Source organism: Pteropus medius, unplaced genomic scaffold, assembly GCF_902729225.1.
Source record: "Pteropus medius unplaced genomic scaffold, Ma_sr-lr_union100, whole genome shotgun sequence".
NCBI lineage: Eukaryota > Metazoa > Chordata > Mammalia > Chiroptera > Pteropodidae > Pteropus > Pteropus medius.
In genome coordinates, this window is record NW_024349225.1 from 5,965,033 (window position 1) to 5,984,867 (window position 19,835).

Below are 19,835 nucleotides of genomic sequence, written 5' to 3' on the forward strand. Positions count from 1 at the left end.
TCATTTGCCACTCACTTCTCTTACAGACGAGGGAACAGAGAGGTTAAGTAATTTGTCCATAACCAAACAGCCGAGAGTCGGAGAGACAGAGGTAGAACCCAGGGCCCTTTCCACTGTACTAAACCCCTCGCTCCTCATCCTCCCCATTCCACTTGCCCACCATTATTAGCTCACGTTGGGTTCTTAATATTTTTGTAGCCAACAGAACCTGAGCTAGCTTTCCATAAAAACAGAAGTTTGTTTGTTTATTCATTCAACAAATGCTTACAGAGAGTCTGTTATTACAGGCATGCTCTAGGTTGTCAGAATGATGTGGTGATCAAGGTAGACAAGGTCGCCATCGCAGTAGGGAGAGATCAATCCACAGACATATCAATAAATGAGATCACTTCAGTTAGGGACAGGCATAAAAAGTTAAACAGAACAGAGCAACATGACAGAATGGTGGGGTGAGGGCTGCTTTAGATTGGGTGGTTAGAGAAAGCTTCTATAAAGAGGAGACACTTCGGATGACAATGGAAAGACAGAAGAAACCAGCCATGAGAATATCCAAGGGAAGAATGTTCCGGAAAAGCAAGACAAGCTTGTGGAAACAGTAAGAGCCAACCGCCTAGACCACAAGAAGGAAGTGGGTTTAAATTAAAGTGCAGCGAGATGCTCCTGGAATGTTTTAAAAGTGATGAGATCTGATTTGCATTTCAAAAGTATTATCTTGGCTGCTGCGTGCAGAGCAGACTGTAGGTTTGCAGAGCGATGCAGGCAGAGATGGCAGTGGCGTGGACCAGGGCGGTGGCGGCGGAAGGAGGGAAAAGTGGAAAGATCTGAGATACGATCGATGACGCTTGCTGGTTGGTTGCTTCTGGGAAGGGAAAGAGAATAATCAAGGATGTGCCTGGGATTTTCGCTTGAGCAACCAGGTGCACAGCGGTATTTTTACTGAGATGAGCAGCTGGGGAAGGAACAGGGTTGGGCTTGGAGAAAGAGAAAAATCGAAGATGTAGCTTGGATTTGCTTAAATTTCAGATTCCTTTAGCCATCGGAATCCAGATCACAGCAGAAAATAACTGGCACATTGAAATCCACAAGACTTGAGGAGAGTTTGATAAAGGTACGTACCATCTACAGAAGTATGGACAGAGTGACGGTGTGGTACCTGGGCAGTAACTGAACAGGGGGGCTCCGTAACCTGGGCCTCAGGTGATGGGTGGAGAGAGCAATCACCAGAACCTAACGGTTTCTAGCTTTTCTAGAAAGAGCTGTTTGAAGGGCACATGCCAGGAGCTGAGAGGAAGCCTTGGAATAAATACTCTGCCCTCATCCTCCTGCCTCTCTGGTTTCCGTATGTGCCTCGACTCGAATGGCATTTGATGCAGGGCAAGCAGATCTCATGGGCGGGCGGGGGGACCGTCCGAGTGGACACGGCAAGGAGGCAGCCAGGCCGGGCTGAAGACAGATTTCACAGTCACAGCACAGAGAGGCTTGGAAAACTAAAGATGAGGTCTGCTCACCTAAAGCTGACATGAAAGCCCGAGGCTAAGAATCAGAAGGGATCAAAGGAGACCCAAGAGAAGAGAGGGAGGAAGAAATCGAGGAGAGAGAAGTGTCAAAAAAGGCAAGCGGAGAAAACGTTGGGAGCGATGTGAGCAGTCAATGGCGTCCGGCGTCACTGACACTGGGTGAGCTGAGGACCGAACACTGACCACTGCGGTCGGCAAACGGAGACCCCTGATGAGGTGGACAGAGGCCGGGGGTGGGGCGGGGGGAGAAACAGGGTATTGAGAGAGGACGGCGAGCGGAGGACCCTTCTCTGCCGTAAACAGTTACCGGGCCCTCACCCAAGATCTTTCTCCAGATTAGGATGAAGGCAGCATTTCAGTTCTGCTTTTGCATCAGATAATTTAGCTAATCTCGGTCCATATTTAAAATGTCTTGAAACCTGTGCTGAATAAAACTTAATTTAAAAAATCTGGTAGAAAATCTAAACCAGAACTTACAAGTTAGCCCATGAGAAGCACTCACTCCACAAAATACTCTGGTAGCTACAGTCGGTCCACCTTTTGTCTCAGAGCAAATGGGATACTTACTAGACGCCACACAGCAAAGGGCCCTAGGGACCTGGGGTAGGAGGGCAGGGGGCGTCCAGAGAGGAAAGCCTTCTTGGGAGAGTGATGTTTCAACCCAGCCCCACCGAAGAGGCAGAAGCTGGCCAAGAAAAGGGAGGTGTGGGTAGGAAGAGAAAGCGGACTAAACACTCTAAAGAAAGAGAACAGCATACGGCAGGCTGAAGAGTCTGTCACACCTGAGGGATGACAAGAAGCCCAGGAGGGGCTGGAGCAGAGTGAGCGACTGGATGCGTGAGGCTGGAGAAGCCTGCGTGAGACTGTTGAGTCACTGTTTTTAAAAAGAAGAAAAAAAAAGAAAGAAGAAAAAAAAAGAAAGAAATTCCGCACTAATTTTGATTCCGTATTTTCTCAACTACCTTAAGGAAATGATTGAACCTCTGTGTGCTGCCATGACCTTGTGCTCAGCGTGGGGTCGGTGAAGCACTGGAAATACGAAGGGGCTTTTGGACGTTCCCCAACGCTTAAAGAATGTTTCGATGAAACATAAGAGATACAGATGATTAGCTCAGTGTTTCGGCTTTTTACTTATTTTCATGCTCTGTAGCAATATCTTGGGAACAAAGAGCTTGTAACGGAGTCGGAGGCGGTATCAGAAGCCTGGACAGAACCTCTCCGTCGTGTGGGGGCTGCAGCCAACGGATAAATGAGAACTACAGTCATTGGTGAGCCGCGGGCTCCTCGGCCAGTCAGCCCTGGGCAGTTCTAGGAAAGAGCTAGATTTATGTTTTTATCGGAAAAAAAAAAAAGAATCGCAGATGGGAATACAGGCCTATCCAAAGCTATTTAAAAAACCCCATGTTTTCCCAATTAAACGTGATGGGCTTTGATACACTGAAGGGACTGTTAAAGAAAGAATGTTAAGAATTGAAAAACCACCACTTTACATCAAGAATCCCAGGATAGCCCCACAAACTAAAAATCACGTTTGGGTTCTCGTCATGGGAGGGGGAGCACACCACAGCCACCATCACCTCCGGAGCCCGGAGCCCAGCCCCACCAGTGGCTGGCCTGCAGCCTTGCTCATGTAACTTAACGTCTCCATGCCTCAGTTTCCCTGGTTGGAACATGGGGATCGCAGCAGAACCTACCTCACAGGCTCGTGAGGATTAAGGAGGCAGGACACGTTAAAGTGCTCGGAAAAGTACCTGGCCATAAAAATGTTAGCTGTCGTTAGCACCTGCCATGAAGTTTATAAATCCATAATAAACCTTTGCCTACTAGGAAAACCGTCATCATTGCGCCGAAGCCCATCCTCCCGAGGTGTTTTTATAGGGTGGAACCCTGAAGGGGTCGGGAAGAGCCGACTCACCGGTCGTGCCCGTAGGACAGTTGGTGCACACCACCTCCTGTGTCTTGGGGACAACGGCACAACTTGAGCCCCCGGGACATGGACAGGGTTGGCAGTCGGAGGAGGTGCCCAGGGATGAGTCTCCATAGTACCCATCACTGCACCGCTCGCACTGCGGGCCGGCTGTGTTGTCTCTGCAGTTACAAACACCTATTTGGAGAGCAGGCATGAGAACACGGGCAAGGATGCAAGCGAGTAAGACGACGGGCATTTCCCCCCGACCTGCTAGAGAGAATTTAGGTCTAGCGGCCCCCGGAGGTCATCTTCTCACCTGTCTCAGGGTCACAGGTCTCGCTGTGCCCGTTGCAGGCGCACGGCACACACGGACTGTATGGCCCGAGACTCGGAGTCTCTCTTCTGTAGCCCGAGAGGCACGTCTCGCAGAACTGCCCTCCGTACCCCGCGGGACAGGTGCAGGCCTCCACCCACGTTGCAGGGACCCCAGGCCCAGGACGGGCACTTGCCAGGGTGACATCGTCCAAATATCCGGCACCTGCGTGTGGTGTGAAAACAATCACTGAGCTGGCTTCCGGTTTCTAAAAGCTCACGAAACGTCAAGACCGTTAGAGTAACCAGACCCAAAATACCAGAGACGATCAACCATTACTTTATTTCATTTATTCGAGAGGACAACTAGAAAATAGCATTTAGAACAATCATGTGGTCCCTGGTGCTGATAAGTGTCTGGAATGATGGTAGAGCACACTCATATTTTGAATCACACACACGGACTGGTGGATTTTATAGTTCTTCCAATCACCAACATGAAAAATCAAAGGCACTGAATAATAACCCAGGACAATTAGGGATCAGAGCAAGCATGTGGGGAACGGAAAGAGTTTAGGTCTGTCGCCGTTAAGCAATGTTTTTGTTCTGCTCCTGCAGGACGAGGAAGCAGCGAAAGCACCTGTCAACAGGCGCCACTCGATTACATTTTTCGCGCTGTATAAGACAGCGAAAATAACAAGCTCTAACGCTCAGGGCTACTTTGACAAATATGCAATTATTCCAAAGCCATTATGCCACATATCACAATGCTTTCCCATTTCCAGAAGAAAATAAGAACAGAAAAAGCCTCATACTGGCTTAGACAGATGGTCCATCTAACCTAACAGTGCCTGTGACAGCCTCGGCAGGGACATCCTGTGGAAGAGGCAGGCCCTGATGATGTCCTCATGTCTCCTTTTAATTTCCATTCTACTCATGTCTCTCGCAGACTATGTTTCAAGTATTTTTCCCCATGTTACGAAATACCACTTGTTGCTTATATAATTCGTAGCAGTTGACAACCTGAGGCTAAAGGATGTCTCTTCTAGGACTGCCTTGAACTTAGTGAACTTCTAACATGTTTATGGTTGTGTTTTGTTTTGTTTTGTTTTTTCCAACAGTTAGATCCTGAGATACATCTCCACGGGTTAATGTGCCTCCAACTTTAAACATCCTTAAGTCTTCCCGCCCTGAAAGAACTCTTCCTTCAATCTTGTCCCTGCTCCCCAATCAGTCCGTCTCTTTTTCTTCTCTTGCAGCCAAACTTCTTAAAAGAATAACCTTTATTTTACTTCTTGATCTTCAAATTACTTATCAAAGCATGACAATCTAACTTCGGTTTCAATACTTCTTAAAAACAAAAACAGACCAAAACCTCACCAATGACTCCTTAGTCACTCAGTCCAAAATCCAATGGTATTATCTTCCTAATCTTGTTGTTTCTCCTCCTTAAAATTTTATTTCTCTCTAGAGTCTCAGGTCATGATCCTTAAATAGCTAGGTTTCCAGAACTACATCTTCTTTTCTATTTCTATATTTTCTGTCCTATTTGCAGGTTTAAAAATCGCTGCCCATATGTCGACAACCTTTTAATTCTAGAGCTCCAGTACTAACTTCTTTCTAAGCCCTAGATCCATATTTCTAACTACTACTTAGAAGACATTTTCAACTAGCTATTCATGCAGGCTTCTCAAAAATCAACACATCTTAGAACTTTGAGGGCATTATGCTAAGGGAAATAGACTGAGAAAGACAAATACCATAGATCTAACTTAATGTGGTCTGTAAGAAAAATGCAAAACAAAACAATGAATTCATAGATATAGAGAAGAGATTGGAGGTTGCTGGGGGGAGGAGGGGTGAAATGGGTGAAGGGAATCTAAAGGCCTAAACTTCCAGGTATAAAATAAATAAGTCACGGGGATGTGATATATATAGCATGGCGACTATAGTTATTAATACTGCGCTGCATGTTGGAAAGTTGCTAAAAGAGAGTAAATCTTCAAACTTCTCATCACGAGAAATAAGTTCTGTAACTATGTATAGTGACAGATGTTAACTAGACTGATTGTGGTTCTCAATTCTCAATAGAGACAAATATTGAATCATGACATTGTACACCTGAAACTAATAAAATGTATGTTAATTAAAAGAAATCAACACACTCAAACTGCTGATGCTACACCCACAGCCACACCACCGGTCACACTCACCTTCCCCAAACAGTTTTACTTTGTTACAGAAAAAGGTCCTCAAAAAAAAAAAAAAAAAAAGTTTATAAAAAAAAATTTTAAAGGCATCCTTAAAACAGCTTTGTTTATCTAAAATTATAACGAATGGTCATTCGGTAATTTATAATTATTCATAATTTAGCCAATGGTTAAAAGCCTTGATAATTACATAGCAATAAATAAAAAGAAATGAAGGCTGAGCAATGCAAGCCAAGAGAATTACATTTAGAATTCTTAGAAGAATCTATTTATATGTAATGTAATTGCAATAGGCTTACTCATTATAAAACAATGCTGTTTACTAATTTTAGCAAATTTTCTCCAGGTCCTTGAAAGTCGTTTAAAAAATACATCATTTTTATACATAATTCATGTATAACGAGGTAGTTTATACCACTTCCTTGGGCTCCGTATTATAGTATTAGGACTTTGGAAATAAACTGCATTATTATGAATCCTTCTACCTAATCGTATTTTTAAACAATTCTAAATTATATCATAACTTACTTCTCTCGCTATAGGTCCCACGGATCTTGATAGAGGTCAAATTGGTAAGGAGCTTCTGAAATTCAAAAGGGGTCAGCGTAGGTCTCCAAGGATAATCTGTCGCTTCGTGGAGCCTGGAGAGAAAGAAAGGGCCAATTCTGGAAGGACAGTTCTGGGTGCTGAGAAAGTATTTCTCACTCGGTTATGCCACCGACAATGCAATACTCTGACGATCTAACCAAGTCAATGAGCCTGCTGCTCTGACAGTATAATTGACAAGGGGATAAATAAGCACAGGGAAGGCTCCCTCTCACAAAGTCCCTCTCAAACACAAGAAGTTTTCTTCAATATTCACCTTGAGGCCCAATAAGCTTATATAAAGAAACCACTTTCATAATTCTGGCCATGTCAGATTTTACAGAGAAGATGGTCTTACCTGAAGACGTACTTCACAGTGGTCTCACTCGGATAGGAATTGCCCTGAGCAATCAAGGGCACGGCCACTCTGAGGCCAGCGCCCTCAAGCAGCAGGTCTTCTGCAGAGAGGCGAGTGTCTCGCCTGTCCACGCGAAAGGAGAAGGAGAGGTTCTGACCATAACTCCACACCTGCTTGCCCAAGAACTTCGCTGGAAAGGCAGACACAAGGGTGCAAGATCGTGAAAATGAGACTCCAGGGGAGCACGCTTCGGCCAGAATGCTTTCCAGCCTCACTTACCAGGAGCAATGAAGTATCTAGGAAAGTAGCTGTCTGAGATGACGGCCACATCCTGCCTCTCGGAGGACCACTCCAGTGATGCTTCAGAGCCATCCCTTTGTTCTGCACGCCACCCGTCCTCATCTGCAACAGAGGATGAAAATGTGAGAGCCACTGCATCATAAACACCCTGAATTCAGGTCCTCTATGTACCACGAAAATGTACAGAAAGTTTATGGAAAGACATCAATGCAAGTTTTTGAATAAACGGATCCTTACAACAGTGCCTATATATGCTATATCCCTGAAGCTATATTTTGCTTTATTTTACATAACATTTATACTCATTACAGTATATTCTAAAACCATATGCATATTTTCATTAAACTAAAAAGCTGAAAAAGAAAAATCATGTGCATTAAAAAACACCGAGTGCTGCCATGATCAAAATATCCTCAAAGAGATATTGATATATATTTTTTTAAATACTGTAGGAGTCGTCTCACATTTCTAGGGAATAGAAAGAAAGGTCTAAATTACCAGTCTGGAAGGTAGAGGTTATAGGATAAACACTGTAGCCAACGGCATTTGTACAGACAGAAGAATGGCCAAAGCAGAAACAGGGTGTACAGCCCCTAGGGTTAGATGGTTCCAGATTAAAAAACCCAGGTTTGCATCTGAAAAAGATTAAGACAAAATCAGGCATTTTTTTTTTTGGACTGGAAATCTGATAACAAAGAAAACACAATACAGCTTCAGAAAGGATGCGCTACCTCTCACAGTTGAAGCCTTCGACATTGTCTTTGCAAACACATCTTCCTGTTTCAATATTACATTCGTCGATGCTGCCAGAAGGATTACATGAGCATGGCCTGTTGGATGGGAAATGGAACAAAACAATGAGAGAAGAGAAAGGAGAAAAGAAATTCCACTCTTCAAGTCAACCTTTTGTTTTACATGTTAATAGATCTTTTTAAAAGAAGAAATATGTAATAGAACAAAATGAATCCTAAAGTTTTTTTCTACTTGGATTTGGTTTCAGTCAAGGATACTCATTACATTTAGATATTAATCTAATATCTTGATCTCTGTACAAAACAATCCTGGATCATCATTGCAGCTAGAAGTCTCGAATGTTGTTGACAATTAATTTGGAAAAAAATGTTCATAACTGCTGCATAAGCCGCAAGGTCTGTTATTATGAATCAACTACATTTAGCTTCTGCCCCCTTCTTTTGGTTTTGAAAAATCTTACCTGCACCCTGCCTCAGTGAGAGAATGGAATCCAGGCTGGCAATGGTCACACTTGTCGCCCATGACTCCCGGCTTACAGCTACATCTGCCATAGCTATCGCACTGTGTGCTGAGAGAACCTGAAATTTAAAGAGCCTGTCAACCACCAGATATGTAAGCAAAACTAATGTCAAAGAAAGAAAACTGGTAACTGAAAACATTGCCGGAAAGCCAGCGTATAAACTCTACATGATTCCAGAGAGGATAAAGATCAAATTCTAAATCAGAATTCTCTCAAGATCATACCCTTTTGAGCCACGACATTTTAACTGTCCAGACAAACACCCTACTCATCAGTGCCGAACAGCACTAACAAGTCACTCTGTACCGCATGGTCAACTGGACAATCATCAGTCACGTGTCGGTGGGAAAGCACAGGCTCCTTCAGACTCGTGTCCAGAACTTAAGTATATACCAGCTTGAACAACAAAAATAAAGGTCAAACTCTTGAAAGAGCAGAATGGATTAAGAGTACACCGAATATTTCTGAACACACACCAACATGAAAAAGTCCAGCCCGCTAAGGATTTCAGACTAAACAAAATCATCAACAAGGAAGAGCTCACGACGCGGCTAACCTTTTACCATCGAAGTTCAGATGGTCTCTATGATCTTGCTGCTAATTATTTACACGATCGTCACTCAGGCCAACCCCAGTTTTATACACAGCAGGAAAATCATCTGGAAGTTCAGCGTGGTTAAAGCGAGCGGACGTGCGGGGTACAGGCAGATCCTGAGCCGTTTACATGTTACGACGATGCACGCATCTGCACCTGGCATGTGCGAATGCCTAGAAAGCGGCCTTACTGTCTGGGGGCTCAGGGATGCCTATTTTGTCTTTCGGCCCCCGAGGTGAAGCGGATGCTTCCTGTCACTTACCAACAGGACTGCAGTGGCACGGAGAGCAGGCTTCCTTGTTCCCAAGGCGGAAGAAATTCTCCCGGCACCTCTCACAGCTGGCGCCGTCGGTGTTATCCTGGCAGTTGGTACAGTGGCCACCGTGGCCGGTGGAACGGTATAGTTCAGGGTCGAAGTAGCACTCCTGTGATCGGCCATTGCAGTCACAGGCTGTCAGCCGAAACACAGGGGTTAAGTCGGATCCATGTTCCTTTACGAATAGCGTTTTCCAAGACTCAAAACCAAAACATAATTTCTCACGTCCCTGGGACAGATAGGTGGTGGTGGGATACGAATGACCACTGGATACATTGTTCATTAAAAAAAAAAAATCAGTATGTCGATAAAGGGTTTACAGAGCCAGGTTATCGGCTTACTAAGAAACATTCATCCTTCTCAAAAATAGCGCCATCATCAAATATAAGGGATTTCTCTACTTAGAAAGGACTCTCCAGGTAATTGAGTGCCAATTTATATGCCAGCCTCAATTTACCTGAACTTTTCAGGCCTCAGATGGTTCAAATACATTAAGATACTAACTTTCAAAGTGCCAGATTACTTGCATATCCAGAGGAGAGTAATCTGAGACACATGAGTTAAGATCAGTGCCTCTGTGGATGGAAATCGAGATCCACTAGGTACATCCATCCACTGGGGGAGCCACGATGCCAGCCGGGTCATCCGTTAAGCAAGTAACGATATTCCCTACAGGGCACGACCATATTTTAAGAACAAGTGTCTATAGTTCCAAAATTCTTTATTACATTCATAGTAAGATGATTTTCTCAGAATTATTGATTCTGCCCATAGGATAGGAAGTATCTTGAGCACTAAATAAAAAAGTTTTATTTGACTTGTGATAGATGAGGAAGTTGTTTTAAAATAATATTTGAATATAAATATATATTCCTTTTTTCTTCCTTCATTTACAATCAGTTCTTTTATAGTACTATACTTGAAAACATTTTAGAAACTCGAATCGCTGGCACCAAAAATTAGAGTTGTGTTAAGGAGCTTTTATAGCTCCCTCTGGCTCCTTCATTAGCTGTTTCTCTTCCATCAGGCCTCCCTAGGTTATCCCACAGTCAACCCGGCCAGCCCCATCTCAACAATCTGGTGCTTGGAGACTATGGGTTAGAACAGTTCCCGTGTCCACACTGTTCTAACCCGCAGTTAAAGCACATGCTTTGGCTCCTTCGTCATCAGCTGGTAAGAGAAGGCAGCTGTAATTATCTCTTCAGCAGCTCCAGCATCAAGACAATATTGTAGTATTGTCACAACCTCCAGAAGTGCTGAAGGGACCAAGGAGGAAAGCAAATTGACTGAGCTCCTCATCGAAGTCCTGTAGCTACAGCATTCAGTTCATGTGCTAGTGGTAAGCTGGCAAATATATGTTGTACTCGGTTTTCTCATGATGTTTCTGGATAGTCTCTAAATAGGACCATGGCACGAAACAGAATACTTTCCAAACACATGTATACTTTTATTTAGATGTCACATCTTAGGAGTATTTCATTCTTTCCTTCGCCAGCCTTTGTCATGTAGCTTCCGACACTGAATACTACAGTTCAGTAAAAGAAACCCAAGCAAGTGCTTAAGAATCCTGGGAGAGGCTATAAAATTTATCTGCAAATCTGGGATTTGTTGAGGGAAAGACAAAATGAATAAGAAAATCTGCTCTAGGCAGCTTACGGAAACAGTCATAAGTTGAGGTATCGATTCTTTCTCAAGGTTTCCACCAATAATTCCTGCAAGTTCAGAATGTCATCTTTCTTATTCTTTTAGTTACCAAGAGACTATGATTACGAAATAGTTATAAAGACATAAAAAATTATAGCTGCTTTAAAAAATTCTTATTTTTAAGTCCTTGGCAAGTCATAGGACCACATGCTTTCATAGTTCCTTCCTCCTGAGATTCTTTTATCTGTTCAGAATAAACCAGGACATTGTGAAAAGATAAACAATGTGTTATCTCTTTCAATTTACCCTTTCCTAAGAAAACTAATATCTACTCTTCCTTCCACAGCCACCTACTACTGCATGGTGGGAGTAGGAAGTTCTCCCCATTGTGAGGCAAAGGAAAAATAATTTTGATAAATAATCTTTTGAATGGCAGTCTTAGCCTAGAACTCATCGTACCTGACACATGTGAATCAATGACCTTGGCTGCTTGAGTAAATGACCTTTGGTAGGAAGAGGGTTATTTTAAAGGGCAACAAAGACTAGAAAAAACCCTATCTTAGAGCAGGCTACCCTGGCCCAGTATTTGGATCTAAGCAAAGTGCCGACCTTGAAGCTGCTGCCCCCATTCTGGAATGAGTGATCATGAAGGAAACACAAGCAGCACAGTCCATATTTACAGCCTACTGCCCTCGTCTACGGCTTTCCTAACTGTGTATGCAGGTGACTGTTCTACGGTCCCAAACTGTGGAAGAAACACTGCCTTCCAGCGTTTTCCTGTCAAGGAGGAATAAGTGGAAGGCGCTCACTCCTTCTTCCACCTCTGGATGTCCTAAGACAGTTTAACGGACTGACGCTGGGGCACTCACGCAGGCACTCGCGGGCGCTCTCGGCAGTTGCCCTCCTCCACGGCCGGTCATTGAAGAAAGGAAGACACTTTTCACAGTCTACTCCATAGGTATTATGCTTGCAGTTACACACCAGCTTGCCAAATTCGTTCTTCACACACTCGCTTGCATGTCCATTACATTTACACCTGGGAAGAGAAGAGACGCTCGAAAATACGAAACAGCTACCAAGTCCCAGGAATGGATGCAGACGCGTGATGTACACAGAGAACTAAAAACAACCACAGAACGTTCCTGAGTTTACCATTCAAAACTGTAAACTGAGGAACCGAGCCAGATTAAGTAATAGCTGTCTGAGTGCGTGGTATGAGGAAAAAATAAATCAGGAAAAAAAAAAAAAAAGTAGTTCTATTTAACAGGGGATGGGGCATTAACCAGACAAGAGAAGAAAGTTTCTAACATCTGAGGACATCTGTACGATCACTTCCTGAAGCCACACGTGTCAAGAGGCAGCCAAGGGCACTGGTTAAAAAGAGCAGGGACTCTGAAGCCAGGTTGCCTGGGTTTGAGACCCTGTCCTGTGACTTACTGATGTAATTTAACTTCTATGCTTTACCTGTAAAACAGGGATGATGACAACGTCACAGAGTTCTTGGGAGGATCAAGAAGTTGCTTTACTTAATGCCTAGGACTGCACGGGCACATGACAAGTCAGTAATTATGTCAGCAATGATCGGCCACAGTGATTTCAAAGTCTTCTGATCCAAAGGTAGCAAGAGACACTGGATCCTTCACCACCACATGGATCTCTGGTCCCCTGACACTCCTCAGGCTGTTTGCACACCTTCGATGCAGGTACAGCAGGAACTAAGGGCTCACGGAAGTCTGGGTGAGCACTACCGTGCACTCCAGGGCACTGACAAGCCCCTCACTGCTTCCTCAAAGATAGCGTTCAGTTCCATAGCTTCGGCTACCACTCAGTAAGACACCCAAACACTTCTGAAACATCTATAGTAGTGGTCCTCAACCTATATGACACCAGGGACCAGTGTTCCTATGAGAATCTAATGCCTGATGATCTGAGGCGGTGCTGCTGGCGCTGGGGAGCGGCTGCAGATACAGATGAAGCTTGGCTGGCTCGCCCTCCGCTCACCTCCTGCTGTGCCATCCAGTTCCTAACAGGCCATGGGCCAGTACTGGTCTGCGGCCCAGGGGTTGGGGACCTCTGATCTCCAGAGTAACCAGGATGAGTCACAAATTTATATCTCCAGCTCTCAGGCTTTTCCCAAGCTCCTTGACTGCTGCACAAATTTAGATGTCCTCCGTGACCTAAAATTTTACATGTCTCCAACTAAACTCATCATCTCCCCAAATCATCTCATCTTCCCCACTTACTTCAATGGTACCACCATTCTCCTGATCATTAAACCTGAAAATCCTCTTTGACTAAATCCCAATAGTCCAACCTTCATAATCAGACACATCTAAATGTTCCTTTCCACTCTGCTGTCACCGCCCTCATGCCAGGTATGTGTCACCTAACACCTACACCATACAACACCATTAACAGGATTCTAAATTCTCTAGAGCACACTCTATTTTCACCTCGCTCACAACTAGCCCTTCTAACCCACTGTTTTGATATCATAGCCCTACTCCAAAGATGTTCATGATTTCTCATTGGTTACCGTTTCTGTCAACTTTCCCATACCAGGCAAAAATAATGTTTCTGCTCGTCAGATCTCATAGTCTCATACAAGGTGGGGGAAGTCCAAGATTCTTTCTGCTGTCTAAGGTCACTGGCTACCAAACTTCTCTCTGGTTTACAACATACAAATTCATGTAAGAGGTTTTCCTTGGATCACGTAGGTTTACATCACATCACAAGCCCACCCTCCTGCACCTGACCCAGACATCCTCTCCACTCATCGAAATTCTGCCCCTTCTCCAAGGCTCAGATTAGAGCCTATCTGCTTCTCTAGCCTGACAGTTCTGTGGTGTTCTCTGACAAATGGCATCTTTTTATGTAAAACATGACACTGTATTAGTATTTAATTTTTCACATATTCACACACTGCCTGCCTTATTCATTTGTAGGATCCTAAGAGGTCAGGTTCTTCTCAGCAGGTGAACGTCAGCCTTACACTGCACTCAGTAGTTTCATCATGCCTACTATATAGCTTTGCACTTAAATGCTTAGCAAGAATTCACTAATTGTTAAGAAAACCTAATTACTTTGTTTCTAGGACAATGAGGTCTAACAACATTATTAATATAGTTGTAAACAAGTTGCTACATTCGTTTCTAAACCAGAGCTCCAATCGCTTTTAAAATTTTTAACAGTTTACTTACCTACCACCCACAGCGAAATCGGAGATTGCATAATAATAGGACTTCAGAACTTTGGGGTCATTAAACACTTCGTCCCCAAAAGTGTTCAGGCGATTGAGAGTTACTCTGATGTCAGTGGCAGTTACCCATTCCTGTCAGAAAACAAAAACGAAACAGAAAAGTCAGGTAATGGGACTGAAGTGGAGAGACATAAATGAGACAAAATTTTCTCAACAGTTAATGCGTCATTTAACGCATGTCCTTCCAGCATTAAATCTATTACAGTACCCAACGGCTCCTTTAATTTCCTAATGTTTTTCTCCTTCCTGACTCTTCCCTTCTTTGATCTAAATTGTTACTTTACCACTCGGAGTCCCCCAAAGCAGGAATAATGCTAGTTTCTTCACAAGGCTACTGAGAGTCTTAAATGAAATATACTTTTAAACGCCTAACATACATTAGGTATTCAGTACACATGTCCCTTCTCTCCACCCTGTATCCACGCCCCAAATCCAGTCAGAGACACCAGCACAGAGCTCAGGTAACACCACACCTGTGCTAAATATCACTACCTCCCCCTGTTTTGTGCCATCTCTCTCTCCTTCCAAAACCCAGTCCACTACTGACAGACCTGGGAGAGACACGCAAGTGTAAGAAATAAATCGTTACACTGGCCTGAACCAAGCCGTGTCGGTCCTTGTCTTGAGCCTTCCCACAATTTCGCTTCTCCGTGAGGCCTTCCCTGGCCGCCCCCATTTAATCACTACCCTCCCCCCAACTCCCAATTTCCCTTCCCTATTTTATTTATATCATCCGTTTTTGCCACCATCACCACGGGGTTGTAAGCCCGACGAAGGCAGGCATTGTTAGTCTTGTTCACTGCAGTTTACCTAGTGCTTAGCTTTGAGCAGGCGCTCAAATAACATTCACTGAGCAAATGACCGGATTCGAAGAAACCACTAGGTGCACCATCACGGCAATGCAAGAGGATAGGAATGAAGGCTGTATGGGTTTCCCCTAGGCTTTAGGAAACCTAAGCACTTATAACAAATGCCCTTTCACTGAGCTAATCTTAGGCAGCTATTTACGTCTGTGGTAGACTGTTACGATGATGATGACAACGAATGCTGTCTGCCAGTGTCCACACCCTGTGAATTCCCTTCCCACGCTGACCCTGGGCTGGGTGAGGGGACGTGAGCAAACGTGACACGAGCAGAGGATGGATAAGCATTTGTGCGCTGGTACTTACCCTATCGGAATACTTCCGCCGTCGTGTGAAGAAGCCTAACTTAGCCTCCTGGAGGGTGTAAGACCACAGGGAGAGAGAGACCCAGCTCCCAGCTCACCTGCCCGTGAGTGAGCCCAGGGCTACCCAGAACCATGAGAAATAACAACATCATGGTTGTCTAAAACTTTTAAGTTTGGAGTGGCAAATTACATATAACCGCCTGAAGGTACCATTTCCACTGTGAGCCCTCTCCTGGGACCGCATCTCAGAATCACCTACAGAGACGTAACGAGCAAGGGCAGAGCTGCAGGCGTCTGTGTTTTCAGAAGACACCACGTGATACGGGGAGAAATTCCCCTGACGAGGAACCTCTGCGGACACCATGCCGGACACCTGGCACAAAGCACAGCACAGGGAGCCCAGAGAAGCGAATCTCCATGAAGCCTCCACGTGTAATTAGAAGGGAGAAAAGATGATGACCTCACCACGTCCAAACCTGGAAGTCCAAGAACAACTCCCACGCATGGCCGTGATGTTAGGGACCTTTCAGTTGTCTGCAACGTAAGTAGCTAAACATAGCTTTGTGTTTAATGCTTAATATATCTTATACAGCCTTCACCTTTATCACGGGTCTTCTGAATCAAAGCTTCTCAAGGGCTGAATCTAAGCCAATTTTTTTTTTTCATAATGGGCGCCTTAAAAAGAGCAGACTCTCGAGCAAGACTGTCTATGTTTTGAATGCCAGTTCTGCCCCTGAAAGCAGTGACTAAGGGCAAGTTATTTTATCCTTTCTGGGCCTCTGATTCCCCATCTGTAAATGGGGAATAATAAGAGCTGAGTTAATGTATCTAATAGATCTAAAGGGCTTAGCACAATGTTTGTCACATTGTGGCACATTCTAGTAAAGTGCTACAATAAACGCTAATCGTTATTCTAAACCAATACGTGCTTAGTAACGGTCATATGCAACAAAACCGGGAAGAGTCTCCTCTCCCTGTCTGGCACGCCACAGAGGCAGAGGGAGCAATGAGGAGAGAGGCCAACTGCTTCTGTCCTCATTTTCAGATCAGCTAAAAGTCAAATCCGTGAACCCCCTTGGCAACTGGGTATCAGAGCCAGAGCTCTTACATCCAGAGACACATGATTAACATTTCTGCGTAATAACACCAGCTAACCAAATCTACTGCATGTGCCCAGAGCATTTTTACCACATTTAGTCTCACGAGTTCCTGTGGAATAAACAGTGGCAAACATCAGAATTCCTATAGCTGGGGGAACTGCTTCCAGACAGGCTGACGAGGCATACAGTTAGCGAAGGTGCCAGAAAACCCACAGCCGCTTCACGTAACTGCTTTTTCCTACTGACGATATTGCTGCCTCTCCAGGACAGTAAAACGCAGTAATTTGTGTGGGGAGAAACAAAGTGAGCAAGTGTTTTCTGGCTGGTCAACTTAAAGGGTATTTGTAGATCGCTTCTCTCCTAGGCATTCAGCCTCTCGCTTTTTCATCTCTCGACGTCAGCCATTCTTCCTGCTGTTCGTTGGGAACACCTCTTACTGCCAATGCAAGAACCACTTTCTGAAAGGCTTTTGCAAACACATTTCTTGCTTGCTGTAACCTCAGAGTTTACCAAGATCAAGATTTATAAATTCCCAGCGACCTACAGAGATACAGTGAAAGGGAAGAACTAGCCTCACAGAGGAATATATTCTCCTCTATTGCCACTGTCCAAAACCTTACGCCAAATTAGAGAGAGAGTCTCAAACATCATCAATTGCAGAGAGAAAGAACGAGAAGACACGAAAGCATAAAAGACCCTCCGAAAGGGATGGGATTCCCTACTGAGAAGCCATAATAGCGTTTCATAAAATGTACGTAGCCTTTGCAAACCCACATCCAGCATTTCTTGTCTCAATTAATACAGGCTGCCCCCATTTACACGTTAGCGTTGGCCACAGGGCAGAATCATCCCTAATTCTGTGTTAATGGGCCAAGCATGGCATGAGACTCACCAGTCTCTGCATCATCAAACAGACACAACGTAAGAAAAATTCAGAGAAATCTAAGCAATACAGAAAAATTCCCTATTATGGTGTGTAAGAAATATGCACACGGAATTCACGAGAAAAAGGAAATCTTTAATTCCTTCTATTGTTAAATAGGAAGACGTTTCTATCACAATGCTTAAGCGCTATACCAGGTGTACCTAAATTTCTATCCTGTCACAAACACCAGTGCTTTTAGGTGATGAGGAGTTTTCATACTGATTGGCAATGGTGCCAGATAAACCCAACCAAAATCCCCATCATAATGAAGGAAGGTGGCATTCTTAACGATCTTACTTTGATTGTTCCATCTTGGTAATAAAATATTTTTTATTTTGTCCAATCAAAGAAGAGGTAAGAAAGGATACAAGATTAGTTCAAATCCTCTCTTCCAAAAGACAGAAGCAAAATGTTTCCATCTCAAGTACACACACTGAAGTTAAAATTGTCCGACTTTTAAAAGAATCTGTACAGTTTACATATCCCAGGATACATCTGCAAGTGCCTGAGAACCTAAGAACAAACATCGACTGGGCAACTGGAGCAAACTGCTTTCCTTCCCCCACTCAGAGGACGCAGGGGAGCAGAATAAAGTACACTGTCCGTCTTGCTGGAGCAGATTCTACTCCCTCGAGCCCTCACGGCAGAAGTGGGACTGCGGCCCCCATCACACCACTTCCCGCATCCTGGATGGAGAAAACCCCGCTGGCTCCAAGCCAGCCTCTGGCGGGCGGCCTACCTGCAGCACAGGGCTGTTGTCGAAGTTGTAGGCGCTGGGTCTTCCTTCTAGGGTCGAAAAGGCCACGTTGCCCCCGGTGAGAGGGGAAATGTCACTGAATTCATCTGTGCACAAGGCCTGCTGCTCGTCCTCTCCTGTCCTGATGAAGCCGCGGTTTGCCTTCAAGTAGGTGTTCTCGCAGGAGCCGCTGTAGTACTGGTAAGGGGCCCAGCGCCCATCTTCCCGCGTGCGCTTGTAAATGGCGAAGCTCTCTGGCCGGCTGGTGTGGAACTTGAGGCGCACGTATGTGATGTCGAAGGCTTTTCCTGGGGGAGAAACATATCGAAGTTCGCAAGTCGTGTGTACGAAGCAAAGAAATCCTCTCTATCCCCAGTTTGCTTTGGAACTTGGTAAAGAAAGAAGATACAGACCACCCTGTGCACACCAGACTAAGAAAGTTCCAGAACACACAACACGCTGGCCACATCCAACAGGCTCTCCTAAACCTGGAAACAGTGCACATTTCCCCATAGAAACGACAAGTTATATGCAGTTCACAGTCAGCTCATAAAAGCCTGTTTAAGATGCACATCGCTGAAATTTTGCCTGCCATGAAAAAGTGTCATATATTAGTACTGGACTTATGCTATTAAACGAAAATAAAATCAAATTAAAAAGCGCATTTATTCCTAATGCTGGGGCTTCAGCAAATTAATTAAAAGATAACAAAGAATGTTTGTTGACTTTCTAAACGGGTCTTCTGGGCACTTCCGAATTTTAAAAAGCTCACCCTTTATTAACTGTAATATTACTTCTTGATGCAGGAAGAATATTACTGGCACTAATATGCAACTTATCTACCGGGTTAAGAAAGATAAATTTGAGAAAGGACAGTGATTGAGATATGGGGCAGAGACCAGAGCAGGAAAAAAATTCCGAACAAAGCAGCCGAACAAAGACACAGAACAAAAAAAAGGAGAAAGGCCGCTTAGAGACATTGTGTTTGAACATCTTCAAAAGAGAATATGTGAGAGGCGAACTCTGGTCGGGGAAGGGCAGCCAAAGACAGGAGGCAGGGGACTGCGGTCCCTCTGGAAGAAGAGTCCATGGGTCAGGCAGCTCCCTGCAGCTGCCAGAGCACCGTCTGGAAGTGGGCAGCTTGGCTGCTGGCCAGTGTGGCTTCAGGTGGGTAAGAGATAACATGCACCTGTTTTTCATCACTGCTCGTTCATAAATTGAGTCTTTCTATCTCTGACTATATCTTTGCTACCTCTATGCTGCAGTGAAGATCACCATTTGGTCAACAAGTATTGGCTCAGTCCTCTGCTATATATAGATTTTGGGGGACAGGATGTGTTAGACATAAGTGTCCTTGTATCAAGGAGCTTACACTCTTTTCTCCCCAAGTGAATTGACTCCACAGGAAGAACCAGCCTAACCCTCTCCGCCAAAGCCCGCAGAAGAGGAAATCCTGCACTCTTGGAAGCGTTAGGGAGAGACTTACTTCTGCCATTCCCTCACTTCCTCGTACCCCTCAACCCGGCGGGGGGAGAAGGAGTGAGCTCACGTGACGCCTGGGCTCGATCTCCTCAGCTCTCTCTCTAGCTGCCTGAGTCCTTCGCCTCTCCTGCACTCAGTGCAAGACA

The 19,835-nt window shown here is 44.6% G+C and overlaps 1 protein-coding gene and 1 long non-coding RNA gene across 2 annotated transcripts in view; one reads left to right on the forward strand and one right to left on the reverse strand.

Annotated features, from left to right (window-relative positions):
- Positions 1 to 19,835, reverse strand: part of LAMC1 (laminin subunit gamma 1) — a 104,089-nt gene that overhangs the window by 22,467 nt on the left and 61,787 nt on the right. Inside the window, exons 2-13 of the mRNA XM_039881286.1 lie at positions 18,211 to 18,515; positions 14,220 to 14,350; positions 11,889 to 12,055; positions 9,322 to 9,510; positions 8,405 to 8,522; positions 7,923 to 8,021; positions 7,690 to 7,826; positions 7,171 to 7,293; positions 6,892 to 7,081; positions 6,477 to 6,589; positions 3,743 to 3,964; positions 3,433 to 3,621 (exon numbers count right to left, since the gene is read on the reverse strand). Of these exons, the coding sequence (XP_039737220.1) occupies positions 3,433 to 3,621; positions 3,743 to 3,964; positions 6,477 to 6,589; positions 6,892 to 7,081; positions 7,171 to 7,293; positions 7,690 to 7,826; positions 7,923 to 8,021; positions 8,405 to 8,522; positions 9,322 to 9,510; positions 11,889 to 12,055; positions 14,220 to 14,350; positions 18,211 to 18,515 (1,983 nt within the window). The remainder of the gene's footprint in view (positions 1 to 3,432; positions 3,622 to 3,742; positions 3,965 to 6,476; positions 6,590 to 6,891; positions 7,082 to 7,170; positions 7,294 to 7,689; positions 7,827 to 7,922; positions 8,022 to 8,404; positions 8,523 to 9,321; positions 9,511 to 11,888; positions 12,056 to 14,219; positions 14,351 to 18,210; positions 18,516 to 19,835) is intronic.
- On the forward strand, positions 450 to 9,009 carry LOC120617579 (uncharacterized). Its single transcript, XR_005656962.1, has 3 exons — positions 450 to 888; positions 926 to 927; positions 8,998 to 9,009. It is a non-coding gene; the product is annotated as an uncharacterized LOC120617579 (long non-coding RNA).